The 21,525-nt window shown below is 52.4% G+C and overlaps 8 protein-coding genes and 1 non-coding gene across 9 annotated transcripts; 5 read left to right on the plus strand and 4 right to left on the minus strand.

Annotated features, from left to right (window-relative positions):
* Positions 1 to 1,255: 1,255 nt before the first annotated feature.
* Positions 1,256 to 1,876, plus strand: N0V96_003345 (uncharacterized protein; the record flags this gene model as incomplete). Its single annotated transcript, XM_053191123.1, has 1 exon — positions 1,256 to 1,876. One exon carries the CDS (start codon positions 1,256 to 1,258, stop codon positions 1,874 to 1,876), a length of 621 nt encoding a protein of 206 aa, XP_053051548.1.
* Positions 1,877 to 2,475: 599 nt separating this feature from the next.
* N0V96_003346 (uncharacterized protein) lies at positions 2,476 to 3,201 on the minus strand (the record flags this gene model as incomplete). Its single annotated transcript, XM_053191124.2, has 1 exon — positions 2,476 to 3,201. One exon carries the CDS (start codon positions 3,199 to 3,201, stop codon positions 2,476 to 2,478), a length of 726 nt encoding a protein of 241 aa, XP_053051549.2.
* An 886-nt stretch (positions 3,202 to 4,087) lies between these two features.
* On the plus strand, positions 4,088 to 5,773 carry N0V96_003347 (uncharacterized protein; the record flags this gene model as incomplete). Its single annotated transcript, XM_053191125.1, has 1 exon — positions 4,088 to 5,773. One exon carries the CDS (start codon positions 4,088 to 4,090, stop codon positions 5,771 to 5,773), a length of 1,686 nt encoding a protein of 561 aa, XP_053051550.1.
* A 1,303-nt stretch (positions 5,774 to 7,076) lies between these two features.
* Positions 7,077 to 8,042, plus strand: N0V96_003348 (uncharacterized protein; the record flags this gene model as incomplete). Its single annotated transcript, XM_053191126.1, has 2 exons — positions 7,077 to 7,128; positions 7,384 to 8,042. The coding sequence occupies 2 exons, from the start codon at positions 7,077 to 7,079 to the stop codon at positions 8,040 to 8,042; spliced, it is 711 nt and encodes a 236-aa protein (XP_053051551.1).
* A 3,535-nt stretch (positions 8,043 to 11,577) lies between these two features.
* On the plus strand, positions 11,578 to 13,085 carry N0V96_003349 (uncharacterized protein; the record flags this gene model as incomplete). Its single annotated transcript, XM_053191127.1, has 4 exons — positions 11,578 to 11,593; positions 11,673 to 11,888; positions 11,951 to 12,010; positions 12,061 to 13,085. The coding sequence occupies 4 exons, from the start codon at positions 11,578 to 11,580 to the stop codon at positions 13,083 to 13,085; spliced, it is 1,317 nt and encodes a 438-aa protein (XP_053051552.1).
* Positions 13,086 to 13,740: 655 nt separating this feature from the next.
* N0V96_003350 (uncharacterized protein) lies at positions 13,741 to 14,539 on the plus strand (the record flags this gene model as incomplete). Its single annotated transcript, XM_053191128.1, has 2 exons — positions 13,741 to 14,065; positions 14,178 to 14,539. 2 exons carry the CDS (start codon positions 13,741 to 13,743, stop codon positions 14,537 to 14,539), a joined length of 687 nt encoding a protein of 228 aa, XP_053051553.1.
* A 459-nt stretch (positions 14,540 to 14,998) lies between these two features.
* Positions 14,999 to 15,091, minus strand: N0V96_003351. The gene has a single exon. It is a non-coding gene; the product is annotated as a tRNA-Trp (tRNA).
* Positions 15,092 to 16,025: 934 nt separating this feature from the next.
* On the minus strand, positions 16,026 to 16,556 carry N0V96_003352 (uncharacterized protein; the record flags this gene model as incomplete). The annotated part of the gene is made up of 2 exons (XM_065756808.1): positions 16,026 to 16,341; positions 16,516 to 16,556. The coding sequence occupies 2 exons, from the start codon at positions 16,554 to 16,556 to the stop codon at positions 16,026 to 16,028; spliced, it is 357 nt and encodes a 118-aa protein (XP_065614575.1).
* Positions 16,557 to 19,981: 3,425 nt separating this feature from the next.
* N0V96_003353 (uncharacterized protein) lies at positions 19,982 to 20,532 on the minus strand (the record flags this gene model as incomplete). The annotated part of the gene is made up of 2 exons (XM_053191130.2): positions 19,982 to 20,391; positions 20,475 to 20,532. 2 exons carry the CDS (start codon positions 20,530 to 20,532, stop codon positions 19,982 to 19,984), a joined length of 468 nt encoding a protein of 155 aa, XP_053051555.2.
* Between the last annotated feature and the right edge of the window lie 993 nt (positions 20,533 to 21,525).

The raw sequence follows: 21,525 nt of genomic DNA on the forward strand, positions 1-21,525 counted from the left end.
TTCGTTTATGTAAAATGTGTTCATCGGTCGGGAAACGGGTTACCTCTCGCTTCCCTAGCTCCGGAGGCTCTGCCTTGAGCAAGAGTGACATGCTACGTTACGGCCCTTGGCCCACACCGTCTAGTCGTTTGCCTCCCGGGGAGTTAGACTATTTGCAGCTCCTCAGCCATGTCGCCATGAGGAAAGCCAAGACAATTCCCAAAGAGACGGCTCCTGTCTAAAATGCCTAAAATGTCTGAAAATAGGGGACGTGGGGCAGTCGGTCGTTTGTTTGTGACATCACAGCCCACCTCTGCCCTATGTTAAGGCACCGAGTGGTATGTGCTGGTTACAGCATAACACGACTGATATTGGCCTGGCACTCTGAGTGGCTGGGGCGCAGCTTTGTGGTTGAGTTTGTGAGCGATTCAGCAGAACCAGCCACCGCCAACCTCCCGCTCTCAACTCTGCCTCTTTTCTTCTCCCTTCTACTTTCCCCATCTTTTTGTTCTTGTATCGAATAGGGACCACCGGTTCATCCATCATCCATGACAATGGCTGTGCTAAATAGAGAACCGACCCAATCGGCATCCTCACCTGCTCCTTGGCCGGCTCCGTCCTCCCGAGGCCGCCGGTTGTGGCGCTTTCAACTTCTCCATCCACACACACTTGGTTGGTAAACGTGCAGAGACCGAGGATGCGAGGTCGACCAAAACCTCGGGGCAGAGGCAACGGGTTTCGCGGACGGCGCAGACGGCAGCGCTAGGAGGCGGGATGCCGCATCGCCAAGTCTCTCCGAGGGTGCCATGCCATGTCACTTACCCTCGCCTCCCCCTGCGAGGCGGCTCCCTCTCGTATTTGTCCGCGACTCCACTGCAAACCACAAGAGGCAGGGCTCATGATGTCAATCGGGCTCCGCATGTATCCCTGGCCGGCATTACGAGAAGATCTTCGCTCCGGCAGTGCACACACTCAACTTTGGGCACCGGTTGGACTGGCGCAACCAACGCGACCTCGCTCTCTGCACCCCATGATTACGAGATGATCATCGAAACGGGGCCCCCTGGACTACTGGAGCCTTATGGTGGCACCGCAGCAACCAGCATTTTGTGATGGTCAACCGGAGATATAAGACGACCGACGGATCCCACTCTCAAACGACATTCAAAAGACTCTATCTCATCACACTCAACAACCAACAATCTTAATCACAAAGTAATCCTCCGACCACATCAGTCTTTACACCCACAGTCACTTCAAACACACAACCATCAAAATGCAGTTCACCAACACCCTCGCCGTTGCAACCTCCCTCATCGCCGCCGTCTCCGGCGCCGCGGTCCCCCAGCTCATCACCCGCCAGAACAACGGCACCACAAACGGCACCGCCCCCGGCCTGCCCGCCGACGCAAAGTTCCAGCTCATGGCCCTCCGCTCCGCCAGCGAGGTGCACTTCTCGACCTTCCAGGCCGCCAAGAGCTCCATCTTCCTCCAGCTGCCCAACCAGAACGCCACCTGCGACAGCACCGAGGACGACGACTCGGCCACCTTCACCCTGAACCAGGACGACGGCGGCCTCTACCTCTACGCCGCCTCCGCCACCCCGCAGCAGCTCTACGCCGACCGCTCCGGCATGGGCCAGGGCAAGCTCGGCTACACCACCGGCGCCCAGCCCGCGCCCCGCAACGGCGAGCGCACCGGCTGGAAGATTGACCAGTACGGCGACCTCACCCTCGACGGTTCCAGCTTCCTGGCTTGCCCCAACAGCATCGAGGGCAGCTGGTCTGTCTGGGTTTCCTCTGGTGTCACCAACCCTGCCGGCAACACCGACTGCCTTGGCGTTGTTGTCCGCGCTGTCCAGATTACCGACCCCAACAGCTGCAGCTACACTTCCTAAGTGGTTGCTTGGCTTGGTTGATCTCTTCATCTTTCACACACTTCTCATCAAATTGGCATCGGTATAAAGGCATTGGGACTACCCGGGGACATCCATAGAATGGCGAACATTTGCATTTGTGGCATAGCGTTGTCATCACGGTCACTCCGATGATGGTACCTGTATATCGTACTACAGAAGGATTTGCCTTCTTTGAACATGAATTAATATGTCATTTTTCAACTTTCCGCTCGACCGTGCTGGTGACTTGTCGTGATCTTGAAATATTGTCCCCCTGATGAAGATCCATACATCGCTCAGTAGAACATACCTATCTCGTTCTACGATGACCTGTAAAAAAGTGACTGGTGAGTTTGCATCCATAAGCAGCCCACAGTCGAGTGTCCAGTGAGACTTGCCTAAATGCTTAGGTTGCGTATCCTGCTTCGGAGGATTCTCACAAGTGGACCATGACCCAGTTGCCAATCCAATCGGAATTTGCTTGCATGTATCTTCTCTCTTTTCTCCTCTCGCATTGCAACCATGTCGAGAATGTTCATGGTAGGAGATTATCAATCATTAGGATTATCGTATGTTTCTACCTTGCTCCACGCCCACTATTAACCCTCCACAGCAGCAATGCCCTCCTTGTCGCCCTCCAGAGCGGCCTTATTGAACTCTGGATCATTCGTCGGCAGCTCGACGTGCCACTTTGAAATCTGCGCGGCACCAATCTCGACCTCGCCGTCCGTACCAAAAGACAGAATGTGTCCACCCTGAGTCCGGTCCTCAGTGATGAAGTGCAGGTGGTCACCAGCGACGCTGATGCCCATGGTATACTCTGGCGACCTGAAGCCAACGACGGTACCCCTCACCGGCTCCTCAAACGTATGCGACGCCTGGTGCTTGCCGACCTCAACCAGGCTCTCACCGGGCTTGCTCTGGCCGCCGGCCGTCCGCACCGTGATACCCTTGAATACACCCTCGATCCTGATGGCGAGGAAAAAGTTCTTCGAGTCGGGGAAATCCTGGGAGAGGTGCTCAAAGAGCTCCTTTTTGTTGCTGAAAGCGGCCTTGATCGTTGCCGTGGGCTGGAAGCGGGTGACCATGGCGAAGGGGGCGACTGCGTCGGAGGCTGGGCTCGTGTCGATTGGTGTCACGGTGTTGTCCGACTTCATTTGGTAGAGCTTTCCGTCGAGGATGATCATCTCGCCGACCATGTAGCGGAACGTTCCTAGACCTTGGTTTCCATGGGAGATGAGGTCAGAGACGGGCAGGCCCTTGGAAGCAACGCCGTCCATGAGGGCTGAGATGATGGAGTACTGGAATATTTCATTGACTGCCATGGTGTCTGATATGGTTTAACAGTATTCTTGTTGTTGCGGCGAAAGTCGAATTGAAGTCACAGGGTATCGAAAAATAGGATAAAGTAAGGCTGCAGCTGTTAAATGAGATGATGTGGTCACGAAAGTGAGACGTTGAGTGCGGTGGTGAGTGAGCAGCGAAAGTTTGGGGTTTCTATTGAGTTTGGCCACGAAAGTGGCCCCCTATTGCTGACTGCTGACTGCAGAAGGAGCGCACCTGCCCGCCCACCTGCCTCCCCGTCCGCCGGATCGGAGGCACCGGAAGGGCACGGAAGGCGGCTCCGGGACAAGCGCGGGCGAGACCTTCCTGAGTTTCAGCGAACGGAAGCTGCGATTGTGTGGCTCTTTCCTGGCGCTGGATGGTTGAGTCATCAAGGACATCACAATGAGGTGGAAAATGGAAGGCGCCGCTTTTGGTCCCACTGCCTGGGGAAGGCGCTGACGTCAGTCGCACGGCATCACCGCCTCGCTCCTTCGGTCTTTGAACTTTGGTGCTTCTTGCTCCTCAACAAGTCAGATCTCGCCGATTGGAAGCCAAGCGCTAGGGAACTTTGCGGCATTTCAATCTCCACCTTTTGCTCTCTCCATCTCCGCTTCTCGCCGACCGATATCGTGATCGTGAACGTGAAGCTGAAGTTCTTGTTTCTGCTCATGACCACTTGATATTTTCTCGTTCTTGCAGGGCCCTCTGAAATTGACGCAAACAGGCGGCTACCTTATACCCTCAGCATTCCTAGCCCAACTAAACTGGACTGGACCAACACACACCTAATGCTTCACTTCTTTTCATCCTAATCAGGATTATTCATCAGAATTCAAATCTCTTCCTTGAATTGACACCACGCTCAAACAAGCACACCGTCACTCAATGCCTTCAGAAACAGTAGATGTCGTGATCGACTCTCTTGTCGCCGCCGGCGTCAAGCACATCTTTGGTGTTCCGGGCGCCAAGATCGATAGCGTCTTCAATGCCTTGATTGACCGCCCCGAGATCCAGCTGGTCGTCTGCCGCCACGAGCAGAATGCCGCTTTCATCGCCGGAGCGATCGGCAAGATCACCGGCCGACCCGGCGTGTGTATCGCTACCTCCGGCCCGGGAACTAGCAACCTTGTCACCGGTCTCGTGACCGCCAACGATGAGGGTGCACCCGTTGTTGCCATCGTCGGCGATGTTAAGCGGGTGCAGGCTGCCAAGAAGACACATCAGAGCTTGAGAGGCGTCCAACTTCTCGAGCCCGTCACCAAGAAGACCACCGGCGCTGTGCACCCGGATCAAGTCTCAGAGATTATGCTTGATGCCTTCAGAACTGCTACGGCGTACCCGCAGGGTGCAACAGCTATCAGCCTACCCATTGATATCATGACAGTCGGAACCAAGACGTCTATTCCTGCGCTGCCCTCGAGCGCCTTCATACCGCCTCAGTATGGCACATCACCGTCTGCATCACTGAGCAGGGCAGCGGCTATGATCCAAAACGCAAAATTCCCAGTCCTGTTCCTCGGATCGAGGGCAGCAACACCAGACGCCGTCGAAGCTGTCCACAGTTTCCTCCGCAAGCACCCCATCCCCGTCGTCGAAACTTTCCAGGCCGCAGGCTCAATCAGCCAGGAGCTCGCTCATCTCTTTTACGGCCGCATCGGCCTCTTCCGCAACCAACCCGGTGACAAGCTTCTTTCCCAGGCCGATCTCGTCATCGTCGCGGGCTACGATCAGTCCGAGTACGACGCCGACGCCTGGCACAAGAGCCAGAGCCTCGAGATTCTGCACCTGGATTGGATTCCCGCCGACTACGGCGCCTTTTACAACCCGAAGCTCGAACTCGTAGGCGCCATCGCCGCCAACGTCAAGGCGCTGGGCGACATTTTGGCAAACGTCTCCCGCCCGCAGGAGTCCGAGATAGCAAAGGCCATCTTCACAGAGTTTCACGCTTGGGAACAGAGTCCCCAGGCTCTGGGACAGACTGGTGACGGTCCTGTGCACCCTCTCTACTTCATTAAGCTCATGCAGGGCCTGCTGCCCCCGTCGACGACTCTGGCATCGGACGTCGGCAGCATGTACATCTGGCTCTCACGCTTTTACTTCGCATACAGCCCGAAGTCCTTCCTTGTTTCCAACGTTCAGCAGACCCTCGGCGTGGCTCTCCCATGGGCCATTGGAGCCTCTCTGGTCCAGGAGCCGCCATGCTCCAAGAAGGTCGTAAGCATCAGCGGCGACGGCGGATTTCTCTATAGCGGACAAGAGCTAGTGACTGCCGTCAAGCAGGGGTGCAACATCACGCACTTCATCTGGAATGATGGAAAGTATAACATGGTGGAGTTTCAAGAAGTCGACAAGTACGGCCGCAGCTCAGGCGTCGACTTGGGCGGGGTCGACTTTGTGAAGTACGCCGAGGCATTCGGCGCCAAGGGATTGCGCGTCAGTCGTTCGTCGGAACTGGATGCCGTAATGAGGGAGGCGTTGAGTTATCAGGGTGTCTGCATCGTCGACGTCGAGATTGACTACTCCCACAACCACGAGCTTATGAAGAATGTCATCCAGGACAATATTAGCTAAAGTTTTGCATTATGTCTAATGAGCGATAGAAATGTCTCAGACGGCCGCTGTTGCCAAGTCTGCGGGTTACTGTCTCGCAGAGGAACCTAATAAAAGTTTACTTATCCCGGTTGTTGCTCAGTTGGAGGGATGGCGATGCGTCTTACGAACTCATGTTGGCTGCACGGAATGATAAAGATATCTCTTGGCGATAATCGAGTGTTACAGGAACGCATCGTTCTCAATCCGTCCAAGGTCGTGGTTTATCGGATGCTCCGGAACATACTCCCGGGATCACGATCCAGGTTCCCGTTACTGGACGATCCAGTAGTCTGCGTAGTGTACGCAAGGAGGATGGGCCGACAGGCATGAGCTGTTTCGATTGATTGCCGAGCTCGCCAGCACGCATCTAGACCATCAGGATCCCCTCCCCTGACGCACTCGCAGACGGCAAGTATTCACTCATTCTTGCCAAGGAACTCAATGGTCTCGGACTTTGAACAGCCATGCGGGATCTTCACATTGATCTTGTCCAAGGCACATCGGAAGAGAGCTCCCCACCTCTCCTCGTCTCAGCCCTAGGAACCGGAATCGGAATACCTTCAGGGTCTTCATGTTGATTTCCGGACGCACGGATGCTCTTCCAGTGGGACCTATTTGCATGGGGAACTGAAGGACGAGGTTCGTCTGCGTCGCATCGGAAGGTGTGGAGTTTCAATGCTCTAATACACGGCAGATGATATCATGATCTATGATACAGTACATAAACCAGCATCTGCAAGAGGGCCATCTTTATCTGTATCGGCCAGTCGGATACGTTCTACTGCGCTCACTATCACTGCAGAATCCAGTGAATGCATGATTGCAAAGGCAATGAGAGGCTCTCAGTGAGGAAGCGGGGAGAAGAGATCTGCGGATGTGAAATCCGTGCCGAGCACCGACCCTTGATTTCTAAGCTGGGTGAACCATGTTTGATTGCTTCCCCCGTAAACTCCGCCGGAAGTTCAGAGAAGGGGACTGGAGCCAAGCAACCGAGTGAGCGGGGTTATTCCCCCCTCCTCTCTCGACGCTGGGGGAGACATGTTGCATCACGACATCGGTCTTTCAATGGTGCAACTTTCCGACCTCATTGTGTTACTACTGTTGCATTGGTAATCAATTATCAACACTCGATTCCTTCAAATACGCACCAACCTCACCATCGCCAGTCAAACCACAGCTTCTCAGTTAGAAAGCCAAGAAGCCAAGTCTCGAGTTCCCGACACCCAACACGTTTAGCAGCTCTCCAATTTATCGACACTTTGAATCAGAACAAATCTTGACAATGTCTTCCGCCACGCCCAAGATCAAGTTGTACACCAACCACGGCTGCCCATGTACGTGACATGAGTCCCTAGCCTCATCCTCGTTCTTCCTCTGCGTCTCTTCGTATTCAACCCCTCTTCCCCTCTTCTCATAGCCACCTACCCCAGAGAGCCACGTGCAGAATTAAGCATGAAGACATAATACCAACCCCTCATGAAGTCTCACGACTCAAACCACCGCATCACCCTCGAAAATAATTAAGATTTACCTACCTTAAGAAAAGAGGACAAGATACACAGACAGCTAACCCCCCAAAAAAATTTCAGGGGCTCACCGTGCACACATCGCCCTCGCAGAACTGGGCCTCCCCTTTGAGGAAGAAATCATCGACCTCTCGGTGCCCCGCACAAAGGAGTACCTGGCCATCAACCCGCGCGGCCTCGTCCCTTCCCTCTCCTATGACGGCGAAATCATTACAGAGTCCGCCATCGTCAGCCAGTTCCTCGCCGACGCCCACCCGTCCCACCTCGTCCCCGCCGCGGGAAGCAAGGACGCCGCCCTCCGCCGCGCACGCATCAACTTTTTCGTCGACACGTACTTTAGCAAGGCCAACTCGTCGCTGTTCAAACTGCAGCTCGCAAAGTCGGAAGCCGAGGTGAATGAGATTGCGGCTGGGTTTATTGACGTTATCGCCAAGGAGGTTGAGCCGCTGCTGAAGGACGCGAAGCCGTACTTTGGGGGCAGCGACAAGGTTACTTTGGCCGAGGTCCTCACGGGTTCGTTCACGCTGAGACTCTTCTCGTTTGCAAACTACGAGCTCATCCCTAAGAGCATCCTGACATCGCTGGAGGAGAAGGCGCCCAGCTTCTACAAGTGGGCGCAGACTGTCAACAATACGCCCAGCGTCAACGGTATCTACGATGAGAAGAATGTGGTTGAGCGGACCAAGCACCGTATCGCTGCCATGAAGGCTGCGCAGGCTTGACAGAAGGGTGGTAGCCGACTTTGATGTGGCTGCGTGAAGCTTTGAACAGCTGTTAGTCATCAAAGGCATTCCGGGAAGTTTAACCAATCCCATGATATTAGCGTTACAAGTTACTTTTGAATATCACCTCACTTTGAGTTGTCAACGCGAGGACCCATGTCCTTTGGAGACATTGGGAAAAGGCTAAAATTCACGAGATGTGGCTGTACAGCCCCTGGAATCTGGTTTGAGACTGGCATGAGTGACTATCATCTCACATACCACAGTAAGTGAGAGCACCCGGCCCTTGTGGATACTCATGAAGATTCTCATTGAGGATCATGACCAGGCGTGGAGAACCTGGAGATAAGGCACAATGTCTCAAGGGCATGAAATCTTCATGGTCTACCTTAAATGGTTGTCGCCTCAAGTCTCCTTCTATGCCCAGTTATTCCGAGGAATAAGAGCACAAAGGATGTCCTTGTTACTGAGAGTAATCTTGGACCTTACGCACAGATCTTCATCATCGAGATGGTGGCCAGCAATCGAGGGAACAACCCGGGCGGGACGAAGTCCGATCTCTTGTGCAAGCCTAGACTGCGGCGACTGGTCTGCTGGCTGCGCTGTGCTTTTGCTTCACTAATCCTGCCGCAGGCTGGGGTCACTTGCCTTCCGGCAGGCAAAGTGCTGAACAGAGTAGCTCTCGTACAATGATGGGTTCCTCTTTTCGGATTTACGAGCTTGAGACTGCTCGTCTAGCTTCAAGATGACTGTCTTATACTGCGCCCAAACAGGTTGCGAAAAGAAAGGCAGCAATTTCAAGGGCCGAAGATTGCAGGAGGGCAGAAAAATCACATATCTGCACGCAATAGACAGATTGGATCTCACGTCACACAGCTGTCAATGCTACATACGATCGTTTCGACATAACTTACAATCACATCATGCTTTTTGACAGCCATTGAGAAATTTCGCCTGATATTTCGCGCTCGAGATTCCGTCACATAACCCGCAGCGGAACGTATCTCGCCCGAACGGAGATGTATACCGATTAGTAGTCCCTCCGAGCAGAAGATTCAAATCTTCGGCTCAAAAGAATGCTTGGATACAGATGGTCTCCCACTTACCGGCGGGAGACTCGAGAGGGAGGAGGATGTGTCTTGTTGAGAGGATGAGATCAGACTGTTCGTAGAGGATTTCACGGTGGTGTGTGTAAGACTGGTTCTAGAAGAAACAAAGAATACGAGATGAAGGGCCGAGTACGCTGAGAAACTTTTGCTGGTCGTTTACTGACGGTGTTCTATTTCGCTCGATTGCCACAGATGAGTCAATTTAGCTCCCGTCCCAGATGAAAGCTGACTGAATCCCTGATAGGCAGTATCCAATAGAAGATATGCGAATGATTCAGTCTGGCGAGTAGCAATATCTGCCGTGGCGGGGGAAATTGAGGAGGTTGCTCGTCTGCTGTCAACCAAGTTTCGAGAAGGCAGGCAGACAGATCAATACACCAAGCTCGAAGCACCATTGGGATCACCTTAGGCCCAACATGCTCGTCAGAAGCGACATCTGAGAGGGTGAAAGAGACCCATAGAGTTCGAGAACAGACATGAGGGAGCACAGAGAAAGGGCGGGAGTGAAAGAGGAATGGGCGGAGTCTAAATAGAGTTTGGCTGCTTAGACTCGAACGGGACAACCACTGAACCACAGACCAAACACTTTCCCCCTCCCTCCCTCACGTAGCAGCTTTTCCTGCAACAAATGTGGCTGATTGGAACGAATGAGAGGGCGCTGTGTTTGTTGGCCAGCCCTTCTCGAAGGCGGCTTCGAAACACTCGAGCTGTGTGAAACATCACAGCGTACATCCCGGAGCAGCAGCCGGTTAGGGACAAGGGTCGCGAAGTGGCGGGGAACCATAGGCCGAGCCACCGTGTGCCCGAGGCACTAGCAGCATGGACTACCAGCTAGAACCTGAACGGTCGTTTTTCGTTTCCTTCTCCTCCAATAACACGGACTCTGTGGCCCTGCGTTCCTGCAGCTTGTCAAGGGTAGTAACATCGATGACGGAGCGAGTGTGATAGCAAGACGCAGAGGTGGACGAAAGGTGGACGGGAGAGACAGAATGAGAGGAAGACGCACTGATCGCTTTGATGGACCTTCTCCGGATCGGCTAAATGGTTGAGGAGATAGGGCGGGATGGACCTGCAGACCTAGTCCCGTGAAACATGACAACCGACACCATGGTTGCTTGAATCTACTGCCAGAACTCTAAGATCTTCCACTGGTGATGCAGCGGCGCGGGTTCAAAGGCCGAGAGCTGCTGGGGGACATTTGCCAAGTCGAGTCTATACATATGCTTATGCCGGTAAATAAGTGACAGGGGAGCTCCACATGACCGTGATACCTAGTGTCTGGGCAGATCTTTTGCTCATTGAGCTTGCAATCACATATTCGTATAGCCCTAGGCGCGGAGCAGAGGAGGACTACTCAGGCTAGGGGGTGATGGAGGGAGGACATCGACAGAAAGTCAGAAACACGGCCAATCAGCTCGTAAGCGCACAGAACATAGCGCACATACTCACACACCGCTTCCTCGACCATTTCCATCCCATCCACAAAACCTCGCAACACTTGGACTGGAGGGTGCTCTTGCAGCACTGCAGCAGCAAGAAAGTGAGGGGGGTAGGGAAGACAGCAGGGAGGGAGCTTTGTCCGCCCCGGAACCCCCCCTTTGACGTCTTTTCCCGGAGAGTGCCAGGGTGGTCATTTTTTGCATCTGAAGCAAAGACCAGTTATCCTTGATGTGTCAAGATCCATGGGGCAAACGCAACGAACGGGTCCCCTTGGAGAGGAAGGGGTGGGAAGGTTGATAACGTTGTTTCCTCCCACCTCGCTTGTGATGCATCTCCAACGTCGTCCCCACTACCACCGAACTCGAACCTCCAACAAAGACAAGGGACTGTTGGATAGCTCTCTTGAACACTCGTTCTCGGGAAATTCTTCCAGTTACATGCGCGCCCGGTGCGGCGACTTGGCGACCTTGGCTCCTTGCCCCAGTACCGAGAAACTACGTCGATCCGGACACATACAGCTCGTGTTAGACGGCCATAGCTATATGGAGCTGTGAAAAGCCGAGGGCAGAAAAAAAGAAAGCAGCTGATACTTCGTTTCGGATTTTCAATATGCGGCTATCAACATCGTCAGCGGCCTCTCTTGGCTTGCTATGGATCACATTTGCTCTGTCGTTTGTCGGCGCCGTAGGAACAGCCGGGGAGGAGTACTTTGCGGGAGAACACGTTCATTTGATCGCGAGGCAACAGCTACCTGATCTGAGCAATATCTCAACATGCGGTGTAAGTCCGATTTGACGTTGGAGGCTCCTTTCGCTCGGTTGCTTTTCCGGAATGGAATCCACTTTGACTAACACTCTGGCCCTCAGTTGAACTGCCTTGTACAGGGTATCGCAGGGGTCGGATGCGACCTCACGAACACGACGTGCTCGTGTGCGAGCACTGGTTTGGGTCAGCTCGTCGGCCCATGCCTCATTGCAAACTGCACCATGCAAGACTCCCTTGGTGAGTACATCCAGAGACGTGATGATGGCCATTGCTACGTGTTTGGGTAGAGGGACCGGAATACTGACAAGCCAATCAGACGTCGCGAAACTACAACAAACGCAGTGCAATCTCCCTCACGAATCTGACACTGGCAAAATTCTTGCCATTCTCATCACCGTCTATGTCACGGCCGTCATTGCGATTGTCTTGCGGCTTATTGCGAAAAATTTGGCAAAGACGTGGAGTCTAGACGATGCGTTGATTATTGCGGCCATTGTCATTGCGATTGCCCCAGTATCTGCAATCATTCTGAGTGAGTTGAATCGCAAGTACATGCTTGGATATGCGACTTACTGTCAACAGTGTCAAGCTTAGGATTTGGGAAGCATCTTTACGACCTCAAATCGGGTGGTCTACTGCAGATTCTACGACTCCGTAAGTCTATCTAGTTCTTACGTCGGACCAGTTTTAGCTGACTTTCGCAGTGTACGCCGCCGAGATTGTATACGTCTTTGTACTCTTGTTCGCGAAGCTTTCCCTCGTCGTCTTTTATCTAAGAATCTTCACCGTGCCGAAGTTCCGCATCGCCGCATACACCCTGATCGGATTCCTTGTTGTTGGCCAGGTAGTCATCGGCTTCCTCACCATCTTCTCATGTCACCCGATAGAGTTATTCTGGAACAAAGACATCCACACCGGTGCCTGCCTCGACGTCAACCAACTCGCCTACGCGAACTCTGCCCTGGCTATCATCCAGGACCTACTCATCCTTGCCCTCCCGATAGCGATGCTTCCAGGCTTGCAAATGAACCGGAACAAGAAAATCTCGGTCGCCATGGTGTTCCTCCTTGGATCCGTCGGCTTCGTTTCAACCATTATCCGTCTTCAGGTTCTCGCAGTGTTTGGAAACTCCATCGACCCAACATGGGACTACGCGCCCGTTGTATGGTGGACGACAATTGAGCTAGGCGTCGTGGTTGTCTGCGCCTGTGCGCCCATGATTCGCAACCTAGTCGAGAAGAAATTCCCGGGCTTCGCGCTCTTCGCGAGGTGGACTACCCCGAAGCCATCCAAGGGCAGCAGCCCATCCTCGGACGGCAGCGTCGACAAGCCGACAAAGGCTGCTGGGCGATATCAGAGGTTCGGACGGAGTAACAGCCCGCCTCAATTTAGCGATAACTACGTCCGTGATTACATCACTAGTCCTAAGGGTCCCCCGGTGCCCCCAAAGGACGACCTGCCACCATCGCGTAGGTACCGGGACATGTACGCCTACGGTGGCTCCAAGCCCAAGGTGCTCGAGCCCTCGTCGCCGTCGCCTCAGCCATACGACCTCTCGTGGAGGTCCATGAACCCTTATGGGATTCCGAAAGATGACCTGGAATCAAATATTGGAAAGACGAACTATAATATTGATATTGAGATGCTGGAAAGGAAAGGGAGAGACGTGGTAGTGGCTCAAAAGGAGCTTTGCTCTCTCTGCGGGAGGGAAAGCTGCAGTCACATGTAACAAAATTACTTTCTGTCTGTTCCATAGATATCCATTTGTTTAGACATGAAAATTGTTTCTCAATCACGTTAACAATCATGCCTCGTTCACTCTAGGTGATTCGCCCGGTGATGCTTCCGGAAGGACCCATATTTCAGCCGGGCGTGGTCCCGGAGCGGCCCGGAACGGTCCGATCATGTCAGTGAAATGTTCAGCTGGCCAGCCACTGTGTTTGCGTGCAGCCCAAGCAAGCCACAATACTCAAAGATGCGGTCCGCATCCATCGTAATCTTCTTATCACGGCCAGATTGATGATTACAACCTCAGCAGATAGGGCCCATGGATTTCCGCCTCAATTCCTATCTGCTTGCTGAAAGCCCTCACTACCCCGGTCTCCATTCTCTTAAAGCCCAAGTAATGCCGCAGGAAATGCACGATGCGAACACTGCATGGGTTTACTACAGACACCTCGTGGGGGAAAGTCTACAACGTTCATCTGCTTTGACATCGACACACAAACAATGCACAAGCATTGACCGAGTTTCGCCACCTCCCGCAGCTGCTTTGCACCTCCAACTCACTATTCCGAATCAGGAGCTCTCCGAAGCTTCGACTGTCCCAATCTGGATACACGCCCGTGTCGCAGCTTCGCCTCACAGCTCTTTTGCGCGACACGATGCGCGCCTTCTCATCTCTGAGCCTGTTCAAGGCACCGCTCGGTCTTGTGGCCCTGCTACTGGTCGCCTTGGTCATGGGACATGGCGATGGTGATCTTCAACGGTACATGGCCCTGGAAACATGCCCGCCGCTGAAGATTGTCAATGGGATCAACTTCACCACGCGGGTGTATTGGATGCGTCAGGCCAACCTGGCTCTGCCCAACCCGTGCCCGTTCGCGGCCTTTGGCTCAGTGATTGTGAACCACACTACGGGCGGCTTGGGGGAGCTGGTCTGCACCGGCGCGAACAACAATGCTGGCACCGGCAATCCGACTCTGCATGGTATGAATCTCATCTCACACAACCCAACAAAGCTTTTCCCTGCCAGGGTAGTTTGCTGATCATGAAGCAGGGGAGATGGCGGCCATCGACAATTGCTCGGCAATCTTTGTAGATCCCCAGGGTCCATACCGGATGACGCCGGCCCAGGCCCTGGCCGCCTTTGCCAACCTGACCATCTACACCAACGCCGAGAGCTGCCCCATGTGCGCGTCGGCGGTGCGCTGGGCAGGCTTCAGGGAATACGTCTTTGGCACGAGCATCGAGACCCTCACGGAGGAGGGATGGGGCCAGATCCAAATCACGTCCAGGGACGTCTTCCGGCAGTCTTCGGGCTTACCCCGCCGTACAAGGTTGCTTGGTCCGGTCTTGACGAACGAGACGGACCCCTTCTTCAGTTGGCAGTTTAATGCGGGTGCGCCCTGTCCGCAGGGCTGTTCTCGGGGCGGAAGTGCAGGCGGTTGCGTTCCTGCATAATGGGGTCGGTCGAGGTGCACTCGGATTAGGTTGTGATTCTGCTCTCAAGAGCCCCTCCAACTGAAGCAACTTCGCCGGGCTTGTTGTCAGAGGTGTTCCCAGTCTGTTGGTTTCACCACGTTTACAATTGTCAGTATTTGATTGCCGCTCGCTTGAGATGGATTTCTTTTTTGTTCTCAGTGTGGAAACTCCGAGCCGAGCCCATCTGCCGAGATTGTTAGACAATGACATAGAACACCATAATCCCGTTCAAAGAAACCTGCGCTTGATATAAAAGCATCATTGAAAGATGGTTAATCTCAGCATAATGAGTCCAGTTGCAGAAAAAAAGAAAAAAACAATAGGACACTAGACAACTGGGTCGGACACGAGATGTCTGGGCGAGAAAAAATCAAAAGAAACTCGCTCTCACCCTGAAATGTCCTGAGATGTACACCCATGTGATTACGATGACCTAACTGACCCCCACCTGATTTGAACAGATAACCTTTCGATAGCATCTCGAGAAATCTCGAACTGGAGTCGAACGCGCTACCGTTGCGCCAGAGGGCCGATGAAGACATGGGTTATTATGGTGAGCTCAAGTGGGCAGTTGCCATGGGCCTCGTCTATTCAGGCGAGGGCTAGACCCGCTCCATTTTGTCGTTATGGGGCAGACTCTTCGGCAACGGTGGGGTCCATCTGCTCAGCTTGCTTCGAGGCAGCTTCTTCATAGGGAACTTGCCTGTGATTTGGTTGATAAATAGATGCATAAGTACGTTTGCGCTGGCTACGGTTAGTTGCATTGCTCTCTTTCATGTGAGCAACAAATATCGATTTAGAAAACTTGCAGAGACAGTCAAACGGAGCATGCTGTCATAAACAGAGGCTACAGTACGCGAGTCAGATACTTTATTTGAAAAGGGGAGACGACAGAGATGTATACAATAAGTCGAGTAATATATTTTTTAATCTGCCTGGAGAAACCAGGAGCATGCTGGTAGGTGAAGCTAACAGAGAACTTTTGTGCCAAGAGGATGGGATAATATTTGACCAAATGTAAAAACATCTCCACTGGCCATGCTACTTTCATCTATGTAAGCACATCACTGATGCGTAATTACTCTATGGCTTGTTCTCCAGTTCTGTTTACTTACCTCACATCACTGAGCACAAATCGCCCCAATCAGTTCTTTGATTCACAAAGATGGAAAACACAGGCTGCCCTTCCAACATCCTCGTCTCCATCCCGAGGCTCAACACCACCGGTCTGTCCTCAACCCGCCTACTCAAACCAAACGCGATTCTAGTCTTCATCACTCCACGCTCGCTGCCAAGCTTGCGCAACTTCACCAAATCACCACTCATCGCAGTTTTGAAAATGTGGCTCGTCTCGTCATTGTCAGCTGCAAGACACACCCACGGATTGGCACCACCGCCGGTAAAACCACACGCAACGATGAAGTTTTGGTCAGCCGCACCCGACGTCCGGTACTGAACGAATCCGTCAAACGTGTCCAGCCCCCTGCGTGATAAACATGCGCCGGGACGAGCTCCACATGCCGTCGGGTCGGGCTTTGACAAACTCCACCTTTGGCGGCGTGGGCGGGAAGCAGAAAGCGTTGCGGTAGATGGAGTCCATATCTCCGACGAGCGTCTCCGCCACGTCTGGCTCTAGGAACTTGCTGATGAACATCGTGTGCTCGATGCCCGGCGCGCTGTGCTCTAAACTCCAGAGCCGGCCGGTTTTCCAGCGGAGGAAGACGTTTCCGCCTTGATCTCTGAGAAGAATCCCGAGGTGACGACTTCCTGGATCGCTGGATCTGTGGCAACGGAGACTTAGGAAATGCGCGCCGTCGGGCATAAGACTGGTTTCGGTTGTGATTTTCAAGCCTTTGTTCGTGATGGCGTACTTGTGAAGTTTGTGTCAGTTCTTTTATCGCTACACAAACCGCTTGAATGCAGGTGGACGTCGGATGCATGGACTTCAGACATACCTCGGGGTTATACTTGATCTCGCTGCTGAGTACAATGTCATTTGCTGTCTCAAAAGCGGAAGGAGACATAGCCAAAATGCCAAAATAGCCCAACGGAGATTCCGTGGGAGCAGACCAAGCAAAGATGGATAAGTCGTTGGTTTCCTTGATGATCTCTTCCTGAAGTCTGATAAACGCTCTGTTACCCTCTCCATAAAGAAGCGGCATTTTGACTCCAAAAACTCCCAAGAGACAGTACGCCAGGTCTTCTTTCTCTCTTGGTCGTGCGTCCAGATGCCCAAGACATTCTTCTCGCAACAGGTATTGTTGTCAAGAGCCCTTCCACTCTCCCGCTTCCTGCCACGAGTATGCTCTTGTCAATGTTTGTGCGCTGTTGGATAATGTCGCATAGGTCGGCTCGACTTCCAATATAATTCCAGTCTTTATCAAAGAATTCAACTCGTGAGGGCGCGATTAGCTCCTGCAAAGTCCATCCACGAGTGAACCACTGAGAATGCTGAAGTGACACCCCGTCAACGCCCACATCCGACAGATACGCATAGCAGACTGAAGATCGCGCATACCACTTGAACATGGAATTAATGGCTTCCGTCAGCTCTGTGAAGTCTTGTTTGTTGATGCAACAAGTGTCAACCCAGGCATATTTGTAACCTTGCTGCAATGCAAGTCGACAAAAATGATGAATCTTTTTCCATCCTTTCTTGCGCGCGACCACGTCAGGTTTCCCAAAATCTTGGTAAGTAGCCTCTTCATGATCGGCCTCCCATCGATGGGAAAGAATGGCATAAGACTTGGGTATAGATAATCCTGAGAACTCCTCGATCTGTAGGGTAGAGCAATTGAGGAGCTTCATGGCGATGGCTGCACTGAGGTAATGAAGCTGGAGCGATGCGGAAATCTAAAGAGAATGTGAGAGGAAACCAATTCTCAGCCTCAAATCTTACCCACATAAGAACTAGGCTTCTATAGGAAGATCATCGTCGCGTATCATCACAAGCTTACTGAAGGTAACTAGCATCACAGTACTAGGCAGCCGCCCAATGGTAAGATGCCTCGTAACCCATTGATGACCGCAGGTGGGGCCTAGGGCTAAAGAGCATACGAGGTAGCTGGCGAGACTGCTCTATTCATTTGCATGGTGTCGGCTTTTCAGTGGAAGAAAAAGAAACGAAACCCATGTTATGGCCCTCTCTGGGGTCTGGGTAAGTATGCATGCCAAAATACCAAGGTAAGGTATTTTGTTGCCCATTTTGTTCTATTACACGCGCCATGATGGACAAAAACACCAGATTGAGAGCACGGCGATACACGAAAAAGTTATAGTTCCCACTTTATGACGATATGAATGTTTTGAGTGTCTTTCTCCATCCACGAAACTCAGTTTCTTATTCATCATATGGATCGCCGCTCCCGTGCTTATGGTTCTCCTTTGTCTCATCGTAAGGGTCTTTGGAAGTACTCGAGCTCTCGCTGGTGTGATTCGCACCCATCTTCTCATTTATCATGCCCTGATCTTGGTGTTTATGAGGCTTTGCGATATGAAGCTCGTCTGAATGAAGCGCGACACCAGCCTCGGCGGCAATGTGATCCAGAGAATCCCTCCTCAAGAACATGGTCATGCAATGATTGATGTGCATGAGAGTATCGTAGCGTTTCTCAATGACAAGCATGCCGTCCTTGCCGCAAGATGCGCCCACGACTCCTCGGGAACAACGCGCTGCCTCCCACATCTTGCGCCAGTAGAACACGCAATGCACAAGATGCCATTGGTGCGTGGTGAAAAAGCGAGCATGTTGACCATGGCGAGCCGCCTCAGGTAGTTGGCTCACTTCCTCCAGAGTCATGGGGTGCGTCTGGTTCTTGTCGTGCCAGTAGCCCCAGGTGTTGCCCATGGTATCAGGCTCATTTGGGCCTAGAGACTCAAACTCTGTGGTCAACTCAGGAGACCGACAGTGTGGTGGAAGCCAGGCGGCAGCAAGTGAGTCATATACGCAGCCGTTCGCGCGGGCTTCTGCAATTGTTTCACCACAATTGCAAGACATGTCCTGCGGTTGAAATTTGGATGGGGAGTCTGATGTGAGGAGGGAGTAAAGACCGTAAGCCGCCAATAACACTGTCAAGAGACGACCTGCGTATGATACGGCTTGCCCAAAGACATAATTTTTGCCTCTTGACGAGACTTGGATTCCATCTTCAACACGCGGCTCTGTATTTGCGTCTTCCGGAAGCCAAGCGTACTCTCCTCTGTCTCTGTTTCCCCATGGTACCGTAAAAACTTGGCGACTAATGTTCAGAACTGTTAGCATGGTTGCTTCTACCCTCGCGATATGCTTACATTTTAGACATTTTTGTTATATATCGTTGCTGCTCAATCTGGCTTCTGGACATGTCAGACACTGACGAACTTGTCAGGAAAGGCGTGTGTTCTTGCTTCCATGTGGAGGAAAGGAAAAACGAATCGAACGACAGGGATGCAAAAGGCCAAGGGCACGAATACCGCTCGCAACTCCTTCTAATCGTCTACAACAGCTAGGGTATCGCGCCTAGATTAGATGTCTCCATGTTCTGTACACATTCAGAAGGTGTTGCATATCTGACGCAATCCTACATCGACGCTAGGGAACAAGATTTAGCGGAAGTCCGAAGGATTCGAAGGAAGAGCACAGCTTATCGACCCCACGAAATCGCTGCTTGATGTGCTTGACTTTGTCTTAAACCCCGCTCGCACCCTAAGCCCAAGATAGAAGCTCGAACGATGCGATCTACGATGTCACGGCTCGGTGGCGGGCCGTCTGTGGGCGAGATGCGGGCTGACGCTGCGCTTATGCGGCACTTTTGTTGTTGTCTACTTACATCCTATGCAATGCGCTTTCTCCCTCGCGAGTTACGGTTCGAACATAACACAAAATCTGCTTCACTCGTCATCGAAGATTTTGCCAAGCTTCCTTCAGAATGTTTTTACTCAAACGATGGTACCTGAATGGGAGTCTCGTAATATTCCAAACCTGGAAGATGCTTTATGATAGCACCTAGACTAAGACTGTGATCAGAAAGGCACAGCGTTTAAGTTTTGCTTGGAATCTGATGCCTAGGTAACGAAGAGAAACGAGCGTCCGGCACGACGGCGTATTAGTAGAATCAACTCGCCTGATTCCAATCATTTTTGGCTGCTGTCGAGTGAGTGCACATGCACCAGATAGGAAAACGATTTGATCTGGGTACATCACTTTTTGAGACGCGGTTACCAGTTGAGTATTCTAGTTGCGGCAACTAGTAATGAGTGTATTCTAGGAACCTGGCTTAATCCTCCTAGCTCCAGGTTCTCTCTATAGGCCCACTCCACTCCTCAAGGTCGAAGCCATGATAAATGAAGGTTTCTGACTCAAGACCTGCTACATGTCCTCCGTGTTCCAGATCTGCACTTCCAGTAATATGGTACTCAGAGCACGGCACACCGACCGCCTACTCAAGGGTAGAAGGGAATTGCCTCAGCTCCCGCATCAGCGGAGCGCTTTGGGTAGAAAGGGATGGCCTCGGCCTCAGCCTCCGCGCCCCTCTTAGGATAGAATGGAATGGCTTCAGCTTCGGCATCAGCACCTCTCTTGGGGTAGAAAGGGATCGCTTCGGCTTCGGCATCAGCACCACGTTTGGGGTAGAAGGGAATAGCCTCAGCTTCCGCGTCTGCGCCTCTCTTGGGATAAAACGGGATGGCTTCAGCCTCCGCATCCGCTCCTCGCTTAGGGTAAAAGGGAATGGTCTCGGCTTCAGCGTCGGCTCCGCGCTTGGGGTAAAAGGGAATTGCCTCCGCCTCTACATCAGCTCCCCTCTTTGGGTAGAAGGGAATAGCTTCAGCTTCGGCATCTGCTCCTCTGACATCTTGAAGAGGTAGTTCAAGTCAGTCGTCTTCTTACGAGTCATGTAGTTTGTTGAAGCACTTGGTGTCTTCCAAGATCACGTACCGAGAGGGGCGGCAGCCACGAGGCCAATGGCAGCAAGAATGAGGTACTGAGCACGCATTGTGACTTTTTACTAGGCGTGATTGATGAAAGAGACGTTGGTAGGACTTGGAGATGGTTGATTCAAAGGAAATTCTGGGAGGCCGTTCCTTGTATATGGTATTTGAAGAAAACTCGTCTATGCTCCAATTGACGCTCAAATGACTGTCGCATCATTTGTGATAAGCCGAAGTTGTGCTTTACTCGTACTGACTTTAGCCGCCAGCGACGAAAACTTGTCTGGAAGTACGAAGGAGTCGGGCGGGATCACGTCGGTCTGGTCGCTCGATTGCCACTTACACATCCGGAATATCGGTCTTCTGCAGCTGCAGCAAAAAGGTCACAGAGATATTGACAACCGGACAGAGACTGTTACAAACGAGGAAGGTTGCATTGGATGTTTCGAGATGGGCAATGGAGTTGACGACATTGAGATCAACTAGAGGTTTCACCGGCGTGCCAAGGCAGACGACGGATTCGAAGGATCCTTCTGCGTCATGTAGTGGAGCTGTAGGAGTTGATAGTCGCAATACCGCCCGCCTCCTCTTATCATTCAGGCAGGTACTAACACATTCAAGCCTTCGAGCGCAATGGCAAGGGTGTTTGCCTCACACGAAATGATTGGGCAAGCTGATTTTACTCCATCGTTTGCTTATGCTGACAACATAGAACGAAGCGAGAAAACCTCCAGCTCGTTCAATTGTAGACATCATTCACTTTCGTGGACTACTTGCTAGATTTGCCCTCTTCTCGCACATGAGTTGTCAAAATACAGAACTAAGATGAATGAAACACATCGATCATCAACGGACTCATCAGAGGCCTCACGCACAGAAGATGGTCTCTCGGGAAGTTTCGAAGCGAATGAGGACGTGGAAAAGGCTCTACTGCCTCACATGGACATCAAGTCAGGACCTCGAAATATTGGAAAGGAGACTTCATGGTTGAAGCTCTGCAGTAGATGGCCATCTCTAGTGACCTTCCTCAACGTTTCACTCTTTGTCGCCTCTTTCAC

Source organism: Colletotrichum fioriniae (assembly GCF_027942845.1).
Source record: "Colletotrichum fioriniae strain IMI 355084 chromosome Unknown scaffold_3, whole genome shotgun sequence".
NCBI classification, from domain to species: Eukaryota; Fungi; Ascomycota; class Sordariomycetes; order Glomerellales; family Glomerellaceae; genus Colletotrichum; species Colletotrichum fioriniae.